Genomic DNA, 19703 nt, shown 5'->3' with positions numbered 1-19703 from the left:
CGACTATAAAGTTTTATTGATCAAACCATACATTGAACTTTTCTCGATTAAGACGAAATGCTTACAACTGCCGGATTCGGCATATTTGAATTTTAAGTAAACAAAATGTTAAACCCATGCGTGAAGTGAATAATAAAATTCTCATTATTAGCATGGCATGAATGGAATAAAACACGTAGCGGTTGTCAAAGCGACGAAAGATTCATTTACATGAATGGAAAAAACGTATGGAAATGTGCTGCTAGGGAAGATTGGTAAGAGATGCGCGGATCAGAAAAAATCCTGAATCGGTAGTTTCACTTGCGCGACCTTCTCTGACATCCGGCTTCTATGGACTAAGCAATTATAATTCAGATGGGTTAAAATAGAGCAATGTTTTACTTTTGTAACTCTCAACTAGCAGTGACCCAAAAAAATGCCACATAACCGGCTTATCCCATTGTGATTTTTTAGGAGCGGAGAACAAAAGATCAGCCATTGGAGGGGCAATAATATATGCAGGTATTTGGGTAGATCTGGAATTGCCGGGTGTGATAATCAACAGCAAGGCGCTAATTGCGATTGTAAAGTGACACCGGTCAAAATATCAAGACCTTGAAAATACCGTTCCTGTTAGATCGTCGATTGAATAGTTAATACACATTCAACGTAGGCACATGCGTGCAAATCAAGCCCGCGCGTTTGTGGTCAAATAGTATCACAAGAGAGACGCAGATCAAGTTTGTGTCTATTGACATTTACGGAAAGTGCCGTATCCAATTCATCATTTAATCAAGGGAGCCGCGTCTACTGCCGTAATGTAATAAGGTGAGAATTGACCTTAGTTCTTATAGGATATTGAACCCATTTTCGCCATATTCCTTTTATCACCACAGGCATTCGATTTTTGAACCTGTTAGTTTCAGCGTCAGCTATCAATTCATTGATCGAAAAGGTAACCAAACCGAAAGTACCATTTTCGAAGTTTTCTTCCGCTGTCTGAAATCGTATTTAACATTTGTGAGGACAAGCTAAATTCCTAAATGTTAAAAGGTAAGCTAGGTCTCTAAGACTCGGTTATTTTTTTTTACAAAAAAGAATCAAAAAAAATCCAAACAATTTTGATCACCTTTCTTTGGAATTACAAGCTTTTCGACTGTTTGAATGATTTTTTTCTATTGTCATTAATTGAATAATGTTGACTAAACTAGGCAAAAACAAATGAAGGAAAAATTAAGCACTATAGCGGATTCAGAATGAGATTCAATATTCCAATCTTCGTTTGTAGTCATATGCTATTCTATATAACGAATAGAGTCAAATTCTCGCAAAAATATGAATTTCCTGCAATTTCTAATTCTAGGGATAAGCTAGGGTAAATATTGAGTTTTTCAAAACAAAAATAAAATATGTGATAAGAGGCCGTCAAACGGTGAGATAACACAGTCTTCACTAACGGGATTAGAATGGCAGGGCGACGCCATGCTCCGTTTGAAGTTTCAATTCAGCTGTACAAGCTTATAACTGAGCTCGGATTCAGGACGGAGCATGTCGTTTCTTTGTTTTTTGATCTCTTCAGGGATCATCCATAAATGACGTAGCATTATATGGGGGGGGAGTTTTGTATTTTGTGATGATGTGTGACGAGAGGGGGGTAGGGGGTCATGTCATGCTACGTAGCTTTACCCGTTTCAACAACATCGTTTTTTATTTTTTTAATTTTTTACGGGGTCAAGGGGGGAGGTTTACCGTTAAGCTACGTAATTACCAGGGGGTATTTAGGGGTTTGTGACGAAATCCTACGATGGGGGAGGGGGGGGGGGGGTGTTGAAAATCACTCAAAAAATGCTACGTCATTTATGGATGATCCCTTAAGTCTATTGATGACATCCCGATCAGAATGAAATAACAAGATTATAACAGAGCGCAATTTTTGTAACATATTGTGTTATAAATTAGGTCTCGTTAGTAGTTAAAATAACAAAAATGTATAACAAGTATCAACGTGATATATAGTTCTGAAATATTTCTGTTATGTGTTTCTGATCGGGATTTGGTCCTTAAACCGGTGACGACTGGGTGCTATCAGCCTTCTACCGATAGTAGCTGAATGAAAGGGTGCGAACAGATCTAATCAAGGAAACACTACCGTAAAAATAAATATCTGATCGGAAATCATCCGCAACAAGACTTTAATCTGACTAGTATCGATGATCGCGGGTCAATACGTACTAAAAATTCGCCGCGTCTTTTTTATGAATCTAATTTCAAAATTTCAAGTTCCGTTATTGCTAACCAGCCCGTGTATCAGGTTAATAATTCTTTATTTTTCTCTTCAATGGTCGTTATTATCGCTCGTATACGTGTATTTTACAAATCATCCGATACATAAAATAGGAAATACATACCTTGATTTATAACATCTCGTGCTATCATAACTCTTTGTCTGTATAACGTGTTATCACTCGGTAGTTTTCAAACAAATAAATATACCGTAGAGAAGAAGTAGCGAATTCGTTCTAAATACTGTTACAATAGATAGTGATCCGGCCCATCACGCAGACAAGATTAGCTTTTCTAGTCAATTCTCCCACGGTCGGCTGTGTGTAGTTCAAATTGCTTTTATTTAGGAAACATAGGATACTCTCGGTAGCCGCCTGCCCAGAGTTTAAAAAGAACCAAAAACTAAACAAGATCTTTTCTTTTTCGAGTGATCGTGTACTCGAAGACTAACTAAACAACTACCTAATAAAATATGCTTTACAGGTCAAATTGCTTGCTTGGAGCGAATCTTAGACCCTATTCCCTTCCAAACCACCAACTCCCCGACACATATGGAAGAGTCTGATGAATCACCGTCCTTCCGTTAAGTAGGTGGAGCACTTCCCGTCTACCTTATCCTTTATCCTTCCCCGTGAACGATGGAGATGGGGGCGGTCGGCAATGATGGCTATCATGTGTTGAGGTTTTAATATGGGTAGGATTGGTATGAATTCCTACTTACCACTTCCTAAGCAACTCTTACATGATACGGTTAGTGTGCAATCCGCCAAAATCATCGTCATAACGCAACGCAACGCAACGCAAAAATAAAATATGTGATAAGAAAACTACTAATTTTTCCAATGTTTTGATCCATATTTTTCAGTCCCAAAACTAAAAACGATAAACTGTGCCCTTGAGAAATGTCTGTTTTTTTTAGCAAAAATAATAATTTATAATGATTTATAATATCCAGCTTTTTACTTGCCATAATGGCGGTCTAAATTGTTCAGTTCGTACTACGTTTAATGGCTTTTTTTTTTTTGACAATAATCGTTTACGTCAACCGCCCGGTGAGATTAAGTCATCCAATGCGTTGGATGTTTATTCAATGAACGCCCGACATTTTCAACTGGGGGTTGCTGGCGTAAACGATTATTGTCAGAAAAGGGCAATTAAACGTATTACGAACCGATCAGTTTAGACCGCCATTATGACACGTAAAAAGCTTGATATAATTTATCGACAATTTACGATTTTAAATGGTACAGCTAGGGTGCAAATGGAATGACGACAAGCTCCTGGAAACGCAGGTTGAAAACTTTTATCAAATCTCAATATTTTCAGATTGATTTGACCGCTTCACTGTACTTTCCATGCGCAGTGCCATAAAATTATATTCTTCAACATTTTAAACAAACGCCACATATGGAGTAAAATTACATGACTCACAAAATTCAACGACATGTAAAATTAAAACCAAACGTAATGTCATGTTTGATGCTCGTATATGTCATGGTCCGGAGACGTAAATTTACACTATTTTTTCTAGGTGTGTATGTAATAAAACGTTATGCAAAAAGTGCTGTTTGAACATAATACAATGCAGACAGGGCCGCCGAGAGGGGGGGGGGGGCGGGGTGTTTCCCCCCGGACCCGGAGTTTTGAAGGGGGCCCGGATTTTTAACAGAAACCAAAATTTTGACAAAAACTTTTTCGACAAAAATTTATTTGAGAATACAATTCAAAATTCAATATCTTGTGTATGAGGTAACTAGAATAGCGAAAATTCTACTAACATTTTCACAATCCTTCAGCTGCTCAGTTCACAATCCTTCAGCTGCCAATGATTCTAAGATGCATACGTTCAACTAAATTGCAAAATTGTGTTTGATTGATTTCGAAGAGAAAATTGAACTCTGCTACCGAACTAAATCAACTAGTTAGCAAGATTAGCTAACTAATGTAGCAAGTTAAATCCGCATACAAAATCTTTTCGTTTTGGAGGAGTGAGCGTGAGATTTTGAACGTCGCTTCCTGAACGTAACGATTTTATTTTTGAACTATTTTCTAGAAATCAGTTACAACATTCTTGTAAAATATTTGTGTTGGTGTGCTAACACACCAACACAAATAAAAGAACAATCCATGTTTTTATAGGATTATGAATGTTTTCGAAACCAGCATAGCGTAAAATCCAACCAAAACCCTTATTTGAAATTTGATCCATGTTTTTCGTTTTTGTTCCATTTTTTTATTCCTACATGGATTTGTATTGTATTTGTATTTCTACAATTGTACGATTCTGCCTTTTTTATCTTTTTGTATACTTTTATTTTATCCATTTTTTTACGTTCCTTACTTTAGCTTTTTTTCTATTGCTAACACTATCACTTACTTTAATTTAAAGTTTTTTCTCTGTTATTTAATATTATTCGCATTTTTTTGAGAAAATTCTGCTTTCTTAATTTTTTTCTTATTGTTTCATATTTAAATATCTTGCTTTTTTATGTGTTTCTTTTGTCATTCCATCTAATTTTTAGAATTTGTCTATTTGCTACATTTATTCTTGTCATAGCGTTTTTCTATTTCCTTTTTCCATATTTTTTGCATTTCCAAAAGCAATTTTACTTATTCAAATTCATTCCATTTTGTCTTATTATTTATTTTTTACTTTATTTTTTTACCTTTCTCCTATTTTTTCCTCATTTTCTAGTTTTTAGCTTTCCGTTTATCGTAGTTTTATTTTTTCCCATTGTTCATTTAATACAATTTTATTTATTTTTTATACGTTTTGCCTTTCTCATATAGAAAGGTTATGCAATCACTCTGAAAAACGTCAACCTAATCCCGGCCCGGAGGGCCGAGTGTCATATCCCATTCGACTCAGTTCGTCGAGATCGGAAAAAGTCTGTATGTGTGTGTATGTGTGTGTATGTGTGTGTATGTATGTGCGTATGTGTCAAATAATGTCACTCATTTTTCTCAGAGATGGCTGGACCGATTTGCCCAAACTTAGTCTCAAATGAAAGGTGCAACCTTCCCATCGGCTGCTATTGAATTTTGGATCGATCGGAATTCTGGTTCCGGAATTACGGGTTTCAGAGTGCGGCCACACAGAAATTTCTCATATAAACTATAGGAAAAATTAAAAATAGAATTTTTATTTTTGATGCTAAATCGTCGCTGTTGTGCTATCTTATGACAAGCGCCATTTAGCACTTTTCGAGAAAAACGATTTTTTAAGTTTGAGATTGAATATCTTAAAATTTATAAATGCTAGAAGCTTTTCGGAGAAGACATTCGATACTTCTATCTTTTCTGAAGTAATTTCTCGATTTGTGTGAAGATCGGTTGACTACACTTACAGTTTTTACTTAAAATGTAAACCAAAGTCGCTCGCATACGTGTCATAAGTGTGTATTCATGATAAAATATGTATGACGTGTCACAAATGTGCACAGAAGATTCATATAAAAATGAATCATAACTGATTCGTAAAATTATGTGTTATAGATCACTATGTCCAATATTATACTTTTCCATGCGATAGCAGCAATATCAGGTTGCAAAATGATAGTATTGGAACACCAAGTTTTCCCAATTTTCCTCCTTTATTCAGGAAAAACAATAAACAAAAGTTGGTTTCATTGACAATTTAGAGACAATTTCTATCAAACAATGTTATTGTTGACAGGTGACTAGACGAAACAAATATTCTTCTTGCATAATTCATCACTACATTTCGGTATACTTTCCAAAACAAGTGGAAATCTCAAAAGGAAATTTGTTCGATAATCTTGAATATATAAGCCAACCATTCCCAGAAAAAACCTATTTTAATCCACCTAGCGGAGCAATTGTGCCTTTCTCAATCATGAATCACGAGAATGTGTGCGTTGTTTATATTCATTAAAAGCTATTAAATGCATATATTACATTTTATTATTATACATCACATGACAACTATATACAGGAAAATAAATCATTATTCGAGTTCTAAAATTTTAGAAAAAGAAAAAAAACAGCAACGGTAATATTGAACTGAAAAAGGTGCGAAATCGGCAGTCTCAAAAAGTCGATTTTCATAATAAAATTTTTTTTCGAGATAACATAAAATCTTATATGGGAATTTCATATGTGACCGGACGATTTAGTCTATATTTCCGGACCCATATAAGCGATCCGTACGAAATTTTATAGACATCTGTGGAGATATTATAGCTATCATTTGGGACTAAGTTTGTGAAAATCTGCCCAACCATTTCCGGAAAACTGATGTGAGTTCGTAAATTTTGAAAGATGGCCGCTTTTCCCGGGCTTTTCCGAAACTGTCTATGGTGGTCAATGTATTCAACGAAAGTTTGGTTGGCCGTCGGTGATCTAGAAGAGCAAATTTAAGTTGTTTGAGAGACATTTTAACGAAATTTTTACCTTTTTTGCTTTCATCGGAGTATCGGTTTGAATCACAATTTGCTATGTGGTCGCACGCCACAACCTGTAACTCCGGAACCGGAAATCGGATCGGGATGAAATTAAATAGCAATTGACGAGGACGCAATACCTTTCATTTGAGGCCAAGTTTAGTCGAATCGGTCTAGCCATCTCCGAGAAACCGATGTGACTGTTATTCTGAATTTAGATACTTCCGCCGGGGCTTCCGGAACCGATGATGGTGGCCAATGTGGCCAAATAGACTTTGAATGGATATTAGTGACCTAATACTACAAATCGAAACAGTTGTGGTCATATTTTGGAAAAAAATTCACCTTTATACATTCATTGCAGAATTTATTAAAATCGACATTTTCTGCGTGTTCGTACTCATCACCCTGGAATTCCGGAACCGGAAGTCGGATCCATTAGAAATTCAATAGCAGCCTATGGGAACGTTGCACCTTTCATTTGAGACTAAGTTTGTCAAAATCGGTTCAGCCATCTCTGAGAAAAATGAGTGACATTTTTGGTCACATACACACACACACATACGCACATACATACATACACACACAGACATTTGCCGAACTCGACGAACTGAATCGAATGGTATATGTCACTCGGGCCTCCGTTAAAAAGTCGGTTTTCAGAGCAATTGCAATACCTTTCTATTGAGAAAGGCAAAAACTATGGTAGGAAAAGTTTTGCTCCCGAGACAAGAACCTAGCTAATGCTTATGGTTGATCTGCATAGGAATTACCTATGTCATCAGAGACATCTGTTGGCTTGCTATAAGCTTTTCGGCTTATAGCAAGCCAACAAACTAAGAATTTCGTCTCTTTTTTCTTTGTCATAAGATAGCACAACTCGATCACTCGAGAAATTGGCACTTGTCATAACCGTGTTTCGCTATATCTCAGTAACCCAGCAGAATTTCAAAATTCTGAAAACGCGACTTTATGGAGATTTTAAAATTTAGTAACATGGTGTATCTAACTCAGTTCACCCCAAAATGGCGTTTGTCATAAGATAGCACAACAGCGACGAAATGTGTTCAAGGTGCATGAAACGTCGAGATTTGATGCAAACTCGAAAAAAAATTTGACGACAATTCACTTTTTTGGATTTTGGCACATTTTTGCCTTTCTCATATAGAAAGGTTATGCAATCACTCTGAAAAACGTCAACCTAATCCCGGCCTTTTTTTTCGACTCGCATAAGGTTTCTGGATTTTAACAGGGGCGTAGTTGATGGTTTACGGAGAGGGGTTACACCCCCCCCCCTCTACTGTTCACTCCCCTCCTTTAAAAATCTCCTTAAATCACCCCTCAGACCACCACCCCATTCAGCCCTCATACCCCTCCCTTTCAACCCCATCATCTTTAAACCACCACTATATCACAAAGCATACTAATTTAAGCTGGGGAGTCGTTCGTTCATGGGACTTTCGCCCTCCTCACATACCCACCCCCGCATGACAAAATGAGTTAGCAAGCAGATAACATTGATCTAATGCTGATTAGGCTAATGGAGTATGATATTTTTTTGTTTCAAGTGTTTCACCGTCGACACGTAGCTCATCAAGTTCGTGGCTGGCAAGCCATTGTGTATAAGTGCAAAATGTACTAAGAATGTAATGGACATTTCCACAATTATGTTGAACATAAAAAGCCTCCGTGCCATAGTTTAGAGAAATGAGAAAGGCACAATTGCACCGCTAGGTGGATTAAAACAGGTTTTTTCTTAAGATTTAATTCGTTATTGTTATTTCTTCATGTTTTCCATTTAACCTATTTTGAAAGTACTTTTTCATAGATTTTTTATTTTCCTAACAAACATTTGATTTATCTTTTCTTAACACTATGCGCACTTTTTCTTAATTTTACATTTAGTTAGTTGTTTGAATTTATTTCAAATTTCATTTCTAGTGCTTTTTCTATTCTTTAAATAGTATCTATTTTATTCATTTTTTTCGTGTTAATATCTTCATTTTTGTGTTTTTATAGTATACCATGTTGGCTTTTTTCTATTACTTTTTGTTTTCCATTTTGTCTGTTTGCTCCGTTTTTGTTCAATACTTCCAATTTTCTTTACTTTTTCGTCTTTTCATCATTTAAATTTTCCAGCTTTTCAAAATTTTGTGGTTCGTTCATTGTTTGTAATTTCTTTATGGTTATTTTATTCTTGTCTTTTATATATACTCCTCTAGTTTTATGCATTCTTAACGTTTTATTTAGTTTTATTTATTCTATTGCTTTAAATATGTCTTGTTTTTAATGTTAAATAAATTTTATTATTCTTGATTTACCGAGTTTTTCAGTTTTATGCATTTTTATATTAATGTTTGCATTCTTTTTAATGGTTTTTTTTTCATTTTCATCGATTCTAAAAAAAATTCCTACTTCTCTATCGATTTTTCATTATTTTCACCATTTGTTCAATAACGTTCGACTTTTTTAATCTTCGCAATATGTTTTTCTAGTTTCCTGTTTTCCTTTATCAATTTTTTATCGGTTTTGTTTTGGTTTTTCTCGATTAAACCTTTTTTGACAATTGACATTAATTTGTTTATTTGATTGATTTTGTTATTTTTAGCTCTTTTGTACATTCTTTTAATATTTAGTTTTCCTATTGTTTTTTATCTTTTGCCGTTGGTCGCCCTTTGGATATTTTTAATTTTTGTAATTACTACATTTTTAATCTTGCCATTTCCTTACTTTTATAAATACTATTAACAAAAATGGCGCTTTTCAAAGTCAAAACTGTCGAAGAGGTATTAAAAACTCCCAAAGTATAAAAAAAACTCTACGTTTTTTCCTTCATTCATCGGCACTACAAAGAACTAGAGCAAAAAAATGGTACATGAATATAAAATTTCAGTGTACTATACATAATATCAGTGAACTCCAGTGGATTTCAAACATTGACTTTTTTGTACTCAGGCAATACACAGTGGTGGGGGCCCGTACGTTGGACCCCCCGGGCCCGTATTTTCTCTCTGCGGCCCTGAATGCAGAAATGTGAGATTATGTTTGAACCAACCACTTATCACAGCCATATAACTTGACGAGCATGCGTGTACTCATTGGCATAGCCAGAGAGGAGGGATTGTAGGTTAATTAATAGGGTTACCAGATGAGCTAAAAGTGTATTTTGACCGAGGCTAACAAATTTTGCTCATCTGCATTGAAATTTGTATGGAAATTTGGAAAGACGACACATACTAGATGAAGGGTCTGTTATACCCTTTATTTGTTCTACGTCAGCGAATGTCGATGTCGATTCGAGATTGCAATAAATCGGAAATGAAGACTGGTTCCGAAACATAGCGAAAAATCGAGGTCAAGTAAGTTTTACAGCTTTTTTTAGGTCAAGTAAGTTTTTACAGCGATCTATGTAGCTTGGTAGGTTCAGTGGGCCCCTCCATGGAAGTCGACGAAACGAACAAATTTTCTCTGACTAGCTTCAATTATAGTTACTATATTCATAGTTAGGCGGAGACACTGAGCAGAGCCAATTGAACATGTCAAATGCCGGAGCCAATCGAGCATGACGTCACATAACATGTGCTCTTTGAATGTATATGGAAAAGGTATTATGATTATGGTCACAACTATTTTACTCTTATCTTGTGTTATCGAGTGTAGAGAAACGAAAAGAACCAAATTTTTTCTGTAGCAAGAAGAGATATTCGCACAAGTATGAAATCATATCATCAGATCTTCGAATTGGTTTTTCCACAGATAACAGACGGTTAGGCTCGATTTGAATGGTGTGTAAATACCCGCTACTGAAATTCCGAATAAATCAGACGTCTGAAACACGTTTGGCAAACGTTTGCAGATGGCGCAGTGGTCAATACAATGCAGTTATAGTGCAGCTGTCAAACACGTGTAGCAAACAGTTGCGCAGATGGCAATAGTGAAACACGGATTTTCAACGTTTATCAATTTGAAAGTTTACACAGGTTTTTGAAGAAATTTTGTTCTAGCCTAAACGTCTGTTATCTGTGGTTTTTCTATTCGTGCATGTAAAGTTCTTACTCACGATGACAATGAAATTATTAAGCTAGAGCTTGAACATTTACATGGGATGCCAGTGTTTTCTTCCTGAAATAAGAGCTGCCAGTTTTCCGGCTTTTGTGTCCGCCTAACTCTTGATATAGTAACTCTAGCTTCAATGCGTTGAATATCATTTTGATTATAAGTTGCTCAGACTACATTGCCGTCTTCGAGTGAAACACGAACCAAAGCACAATATTGTACATTTAAACAATGTATATTCGTAAATCGTAAAGTTCTTAGTGAGTTTAAAAATGAATCCTAGCAGCTTAGAGGCCTTCGAAATAGTGTACTCAAGGTGATGTTTAAAATTTAGTTCGGGATCTAGGTAGACTCCCAAATCTTGAACAGACGAGTCCCGTTTGAGAACGATTTGTGAAATATTGCAGTCGAAATTAACTTTCGAACCGAATACTTGGGAGCATTTAACATCATCCTATTAGCATAGAACCAATTGGTGAAAACATCCAACTGGGACTGCAAGAATTCTGCGTCTTTAGCATTCCTGATAAGGTGAAATAGTTTGAAATCGTTAGCAAACGAAAGTTTCATGTGCTTCAGCAAATAGTTTAAGTTGTTTAAATAGAGCAAAAATATGAATGGTCCGAGATGACTACCCTGAGGAATAGAACCCTGTGCTAGAAAATAAGAGCTGCTCAAAAATTTTCAAAGTTTTATGCTTTGAATTAGAGGACAAAATTTTTTTTTTCAGCCAATATTCAACAAGCTTCAGTTTGAAACATTACTTAAATCAATAAACTTTATCAATGCTTTTGAATCATTAATCTGAACATTAGAAATCAAATGTACTGTAGAGCAGTGATCAACTAAAATGGCGAATAAAATGTTTCATTCGCTTGGACGAACTTAATCTGATTGATTTCAAATATACCCTTGACTAAAACTAAGGATGTTTGAAGTAAAATTAAGGACACTTTCCCAAATCATCGAAATTAAGGACATGTCCTTTAAAATAAGAACAGTTGGTAACCCTACTTAATACCCCCTCCAAACCAAAATTAAATGGATTGAAGAAAAAGTCATTGATTAAATTATTTAAATTTTACAATAATAATAGTCTGATCAATTGTTTTACGCATTACGGAGACTTTTGGAAAATTGTGGGAATGAGATCTTGTAACTGATCTCGAAGTTGGGATCCCATAGTTGTCAAATCATATCAATATCATGTAAAATATCTTCATGAGAAGACTTCAATAGAAACTAATTCCACGTTCAGAAACTACACAGAAAAAAAATGTTGGTAAAAATAAGAGTTTTTTACTCTTAGCAAAAAACAACCAACGCATACTCTTAGTTTGAAAATAAAACTTTTATTTTGATTACTATTCTTCATTAGCTTAAAAGGAAAACTTTTATTTTGATTATTATTGTTGATTATTTTAAAAGTTTTACTTTCAACCTAATAGTCAGCGTTGGTTGTTTTTTGCTAAGAGCGGAACACTCTTACTTTCACCAATTTTTTTTCTGTGTGATCATAACAACCATAATATTTCTAATCATATTGAGCTCACTTTTGAAGTGATTTACCGAAATATGGGCAAGTGAACACACTACGCAAGTTGGAATACGTTGAATGATTATGAAATTGCATAAATTTCAACATTTTCTGAAAATGTTGTTTTATGCATGCGTAGAGTTTAGACAAAAAGATTATAACTACTAGAGGGAGCAAAGCTCTAATGTCTCCATATATATTCACGGACTGAAACATGGGGTCTCGCTCTAGCATATTGCATTCCATTACTTTGACCTGGAACAATTAGTGATGTATTTTTTTATTCGATTAACGCAAATAATCGATTAATTTCTAAAATAATCGAAAAATCAATAATCTATTACAAGCTTTCGGTATAATCGAGCAAATCGAGTAGCTGCTATCAATTAATCGAGAGCATAATTAATGAAGGGTGAGTGTTGAAAATGAAAGACGCAGAAAAAAATATGACAAGACTTCTCCAAATTTTTCAAAATGTATCCAATGCCCTTTTTTTGGTTGACAAGCTAAGATTTACAAAGTAATCGATTATTGATTTTAATCGATTATATTGGTTAATGAATTAATCAAGCTCTCAAAAATTATTCGATTAATGGATAATCGATTATTTGCAAAAATCAGACATCGATAGGAACAATAGGTATGTTCCAGTACACGGAAGTCACTCCGGAGTAAACAGGAGCAAAAAATATTTGCTCCTTTTTACTCCGGTTTGCTACCAGAAGAAGAAAAAAGAGAAGAAGAGAGTACAGGAACGATTTTCTCCGGAGTACTTCCAGTTTCTCCCGGTACTGGATCAGACCTTATATGTACCAAACTAATGGGCAGTATGTAAGAGTGAGATAATAAACCATCAGTGTCAACAGCGGCATGCGACCTCTAGTAGAGAGATTATGTTTTGTTGAGACGAAAACTTATAATATGACGTCTATCATTACCAGGACACTTGTTAGTGAACTCGGGTGATTCGTAGTTATACTGCCTAAGCTCGACCCTCATTAACGGAAGACAAAGATTAAGCCCGCACGATATTAAGCCTGTTCTAATGACCCTGCCACTTCTAGTTTTCCGATCTGTTTACTTCACATCCTTGCTCTCACTTGAGTACTATGGATCTAATTTTCATAACTTTCCCTACCCAGTAATCTCTAGCTAATTGTATGTCGTTAAAATGTAAAAAACTTATGATTTAGGGTAATGTCGGGTGAAATGACGCACTCTCTATATCCCGTATATAGAATCACTTTAGTGCGGTAATATCATATTGCAAGTTTGTCTTTCGAAGAATTACAACCTTGGAGATGTAAAATAATCCTTATTATTAACCCACAAAAATATTATTAATGATTATGTGCGCCCAGTTGCACTTTAAAATTGCGTTTTTGTTTAAATGATGCGATTTTTTAGTAAATCATGAATCAGTTGAATAGTTGGGACCTTTTAGAAGGCATTCTGATTTCTGATTATAAACACGGTTAATTTCATTAATTTCAGAGGAAAATTTCGTCGTGCGGCATCTCTGCCCTACATTGGGATAGATGCCACATCAAAATTGCGGATGAGATTCCGCGCTCGATTGGGGAGGATGCGTAGCTAAAATTTATTTTTTTACATAGGAATGTTATTAAATGACCATTAACGTGAGGTATAGTTTCTTAATAAGGTATACCCTCAAACTAAAGGACTTAACACCGTGACATATAGGATAATGAGTTTACTTTTCTAAATATTTAAACGAGCGATATGTACCTAAGTATTGGTTACTTCGGTTTATTCTTTAAAGTTTCAGGCACTAACCTTCGTGAACGCATTAATTTGAATTGATGCCAATTTTGGGATAAAAACGAAAATTTCAAAGAATTAATGCTTGTTTTTCAAAATGAAGCTTTCAAGAAGTGATATGAATTTATTGTAAGGAACTTCAAAAAAGGACAGATCACTACCAACACATAGATAGATATATATAGCTCATACATACATATAGATAAATAGCACCCTTAAAAACCCTCCAACTTAAACATTACACAAGGTTGCGATATTTTTTTTTATATTGTTCATTCAATTTTTTATAGAAATGGGAATACCCCCTTAAGAAAAGTGAAATGCTATCCGATTTATTGGCGTAATGAAGCTTTATGAAACTAAGCTGAAGACACATAACCAAGAAGACATCAACGAGAGCTAAGCTCCCAGCTTTATCGAGCCCGGCAACGGAATTTCTCTCGGCACCGGTGTTTGTTTCTTAAACCAACTAACTCCCATTTTCATCACGATTCTGTGGAGTAGGCGAATCTAGCCTATCATGAATTCCCCGGCGGTAGACTGCTCCCGATACCGATGTTCGTTTCCGTGAGCCATCCCCGCTTCGTCCCGATCTACTCTATCCTTATGGAACGTGCTAAATGCCTTTTCAATAAAACTGTATGTAGTAGGAAATAGTAACACAGTTGAAACAATACAACTTTACTAGTCCCTCTTTTGTTAATTTAAATCTCATTTTTACTCAATTGTTAACTAGTTAAGTAGCAGCGCGAATAAGTATAATAATGCATAATCTTTTTTGCAGCCTTTGCACCAGCAATATGCCCTCCAAGAGAAACACGTTTTACATTGCCTTCGGACTAACGCAATCCCTACTGATTGTTATCTGTTCGAACCATCTTAGCTATGCTCAGGAACAGATAACATCGTTAGATTCGCCGTTATTTATAGCAAAGTTTAGAGGTTTCCGCAGTATGGCTCTTAACATCATTGGAAGCACGGGCAATAATCCTTACAAATTTAAAATCAACTTAAAAGAGGGGGTAAATTATAGCTTATCTCCACTAGTGTAATTCGAAATACTACTAATTACTTGCAATTTCAGAAACTGCAAAGGCAATTTCCTCTGGACTACCCATTCTTCTGCAACACAACCGGAATGCGAAGTTCAACTGTTCCTACGTCGGTGGACATGCTACGACCTGGCGACATAGATATTGTAGGAGCTATTGGCGATTCTTTGACAGCTGGAAATGGTGCGATGGCCACAAATATTCTGGAGGTACTAGTAGAAAACAAAGGCCTTTCCTGGAGTATTGGAGGTCAAGGCACTTGGAGACAGTTCCTAACAATACCAAACATACTTAAAGAATACAATCCAAACTTGTATGGATATCCTATAAAAGATGGAGTATCAACTAGCAGAGCTTCACGGTAATTTGCGCAAAGATGTAAAAAAGACTCTAGTAAGTTCTATATTTTGTTATAGCTTTAATGCAGCCGAAGGCGGTGCCATGAGCCAAGACATCCCACACATGGCAAAAAATCTAGTCAAACGCATGCTCTATGATCCAAGAGTAGATTTAAAGAACCATTGGAAACTGATAACCATACTTATAGGAGGAAACGACTTTTGTGCCAATATTTGCTACACGAATCCACCAGAGAAAACCTTGGAGTACCACGAGAAGAACATACTAACTGCCTTGAGAATCTTTCGTGATTATCTACCGCGTACTTTTGTAAATCTAATCGCAAGTCCAGGTATGTATAACGACGAATATATCACTGTCCTCATGGATGTATGTTATTTCAATTTCCCCAGATGTCGGTATCCTAACCCGATTTAAAGGAAAACCACACCAATGTGTCACGATGCACGCCGTGGAATGTCCCTGTTTTATCGCATCTCGCTTTCGCAGCGAAAAGCAACGCTTCCTGAAGCTGATCGAAAAGTGGAACCTGCTACAGCTGGATATCACAAACCGGGAGGAATTTCACCAGAAGCCCGACTTTAGTGTGGTCTATCAACCGTTTATCATGAATTTAACGTTTCCGGATAGGTCAAACGGGGATACAGATTTCAGCTACATGTCAACCGATTGTTTCCATTTAAGTCAGAAAGGTTATGCTCGTGCCAGCAATGCATTGTGGAATAACATGTTAGAGCCGATAGGAAAGAAAGCTGATAATTGGGAGCACGAGTTTACAAACTTCAAGTGTCCAACGCCAGAAATGCCCTACCTTCGGACACGGGGCAATAGCTAAGTCAGGTGGTATAATCCGCTTAGGTTGATGAAGGTGCTTAATCTGTGATACTATGTGCTGTATTGAATTACTTGGTTGGCGTTTTCTTGCCTATTTGGGAAATCCAGTGTTGAAGTATGAATGTTTGTAATAAGTATACTCTTGTGCAATATAAAGGAGAATACTAAAATACAATTCACTATAGGAATGCTGAGGATAGTATGATCATGATGAGCCATTTATTTAGAAGCATGTATGGTTGGTAAAATTCATATTTTCTGGAGATTGACGTGGAAGTTATTTTAGCGCTGCCCAGAGTAACAGAATTTTGATTGCTTTATCATTGCGTGGTGACTATCGTATCCCAATAAACCATTTTTTATTTCTCAACGATAAGAAGGAGGAAGATCTCCCTAAGCATCTGAATAGTCACCAAGCAGTTTACTATGCTAAAGCCAACATGATGACAAACGTAGCCTCCATGTAAATTTACGCTTCCAGATTTACTCCAAATTGACAAATACGACAATAAAATTTTATTGATCAAACCAAACACTGAACTTTTCTCTATTAAGACTAAATACCTACTCATACGTGAATTGAATAACAAAACATTGATTATTAGCGTGACATGAATAAGCGTAGCAAACGTTAATTCGAAGAAAGGTTAATGCACATGAATGAAAATTACGAATATAGATGTGCTACCAGTAGAGATCGGAGAGATATATGCGGTTAACAAAAAAACTTGGGCCAGTAGTTTCACTTACACGACCATGATTGAAATCCAGCTTATATGAAAATCACATAAGTAATGATTGGATAGAACGGGAAGGGATGAATTTGTGCGGGTTTAACCCATTAGAGGTTTGGTAGCATTCATCATATTCTTCAAATAGACGTTGCAAACTTGTAGTTATTCGAAAATATAGCACTCAATGCTTTCTTGAAATTATCGATGCAACAAATTTCTTCACATCAACTAGCTAGATCTTAACACGCGGAGTAGCGATTATAAACCAGAGGTAGCGGACCCCTAAGGAGCCGTGAAGCAGTTACTTGGGGTACGCAAAGCAGAATATCTTTTGACATTGAAAATGTCTTACTGCACTATCTGGGACTGGGTGCCATTCTCAGGGACGTCTTAAGACCACTCGTAGCCAAGCATGGGAAAATTCGTTCACTCGTGCGACTGTGGCTAACTGTGGATCACAAAGTTGCCAAAATTTTGTGCTCACTATTTAACCACTAACACGCAGACGAGAATCCTGAGACCAGAGTTCAGAATCCAGAAACCAGAATCCTCAACCCAAAATACTGAGCCCAGTGTCCCGAGTTCAGAGTCCAGAGTACTGAGCCCACAGTCCCGAGGACAGAGCCCACAGTCCAGAATGCAAAGACCCGAGTGCAGAGCTTGAAGTTCTGAGTCCAGAGTTTATGTCTGACGCCATGTTGAAATCCAAGATGGCGACTTCCTGACGTGAATTATTACGATTACACTTCGGATTGTTCCCGGGCCCCGTGGTGGCGGAGGAACGGTATGTGGGAAGCTGAGCTGCAAGCGACCGGGCGGGTCATAGGTGGTGGATAATGCTTAGTCGCGATAGCAACTAGTTGTGATTCGCGACCCGAACCTGTAGCAGGGGCTGACTGCGGGTGGGGTAGGACGAGGTAGTGGGCTCTACACGTTCTTGGCCCTAAATACCACAAGCCCTAAAGCAACCCTGACAAGGCGAGCCAGCACCGCTTTTTAATAAGCGCTTAGCCCAAATCTTTCTCTTCCCGTGATCCTTCAGCGTTACTGCAAGGTTGGCGCAGGCCTAGCTAGCCGCCCATAAAAATAGCATGCTCAGGATGATCAACAAGAAACTTCGGATGGACAAAATTGGCACAGACGTACGCAACGGAAACGGACAAGAGACTGGAAACTTGGGACATGGAACTGCAGGTCGCTTAACTTTATCGCACTCGCATACTTGCCGATATAGTGAAAGACCGCAAGTTCGACATTGTAGCGCTGCAGGAGGTGTGTTGGAAGGGGTCTACGGTGCGGGTCTTTCGCGAGAACCACACCATCTACCGGAGCTGCGGCAATACACACGAGCTGGGAACAGCTTTTATGGTGGTGGGGGTAGGGTTGCCACCTCTGGAGAGGCTTAGACCCGGAGATTTTAACTGATCTGGGGGGTGGTGGTGGATTTTGAGTGAAACGAGACAGAAATTGGAATCAAAGCGGATTACTAGGCATTTTAGAGCACATTAATCACTTTTTATTACCACGTTAAAGTAAAATTAAATTTTTCACGCTTGAGAACGGTTTTATCGGTTTAATGTGGTGTAGTATCTCACTTTCCCGACTAAGTGCCATGAACACAAAAGCACCAGCTACTCTCACTGTGGAGGTCGAACGAGCATTGCTCTCCTCCACAAGGTGAAGGAGAGCAAAGGAGGCAAAGCTGCGACATCACACTATGTGGTGTCGGTTAGTCGTCACCAACAAATTTTAATTTCGCAACAAAGGAGCAAAACTCACCTCCCTAGCTCAATTAAGGATCGCTGCTAGAGTAGCAACAACACCGCAAGAACTCGTTTGATGTTGACCTAGTCAGTTGGATTAGAACAAATCTGCCAGACCCTAGTGCAGCTGGTGATAAGCACCACTAAGAGTGAAATGATTTGGTAAAATTGTAGTAAATAATTTCAATTGTAGCACATAGCGAAATATTACTTTCCTTAACCCTCCGGAAGTCGCGCATATGGCTTATCGAACGAGCAGCCGCTGGTCCCCTAAGACGATTTCGCTAGATTTTGAGAGCAGGATCTTTTTCTAATGTACTAGCACGACTTCCGGAAGGTTAATTTGTAGTAAATTTTATTAGTTTTTCATTTTCATTGCTTTGTGAAAGAAATTAGCAATATTTGGTGAACTCTTGAAACGAAGGGTTAGTCGGGAAAAATAAATCTGAACCAGAGTAATAGTTAATTTAGACATTTTAAATATTTTGTAAAGAATCAATTAATTAAACCCGGAGAAATTGATGTAAAACCCGGAGACCCGGAGATCGCTCCCGAAAACCGGAGTCTCCGGGTCAAACCCGGAGGGGTGGCAACCCTAGGTGGGGGAGATGCAAAAGCGTGTGATCGGATGGTGGCCGGCCAGTGACAGAATGTGCAGGTTGAGGATCAAGGGCCGGTTCTTCAACATCAGCATAATTAACGTGCATGGTACCTACTGTGATATCTTAGAAATTACAATGTAAAATACCTTATAATATCCTATTTCAATGTGGAGTAACCTCCAACCGTTTATTCACTCACTGACATAACACACTGTCTGTCTTTTTGCTCACAGACACACGGACCCGTTAATCTCTAGATACCACATCCTCCCCTGGCAAACAATGAGAGACAAAACATCATGTTGCTATGAGCTAGTG

At 37.1% G+C, this 19703-nt stretch overlaps 1 protein-coding gene across 1 annotated transcript in view; it reads left to right on the top strand.

Moving 5' to 3' along the window:
• LOC131692380 (phospholipase B1, membrane-associated) overlaps positions 1-16809 on the top strand; it is a 48015-nt gene extending 31206 nt beyond the window's left edge. Inside the window, exons 2-5 of the mRNA XM_058979389.1 lie at positions 14825-15062; positions 15125-15453; positions 15509-15783; positions 15845-16809. Of these exons, the coding sequence (XP_058835372.1) occupies positions 14841-15062; positions 15125-15453; positions 15509-15783; positions 15845-16287 (1269 nt within the window). The 5' untranslated portion in view covers positions 14825-14840 and the 3' untranslated portion in view covers positions 16288-16809. The remainder of the gene's footprint in view (positions 1-14824; positions 15063-15124; positions 15454-15508; positions 15784-15844) is intronic.
• The last annotated feature ends 2894 nt before the right edge of the window (positions 16810-19703 follow it).

The sequence above is a fragment of the Topomyia yanbarensis genome, chromosome 3 (genome assembly GCF_030247195.1).
Source record: "Topomyia yanbarensis strain Yona2022 chromosome 3, ASM3024719v1, whole genome shotgun sequence".
In the NCBI taxonomy this organism is placed as follows: domain Eukaryota; kingdom Metazoa; phylum Arthropoda; class Insecta; order Diptera; family Culicidae; genus Topomyia; species Topomyia yanbarensis.
This window is presented reverse-complemented; position numbering and strand designations above follow the sequence as displayed.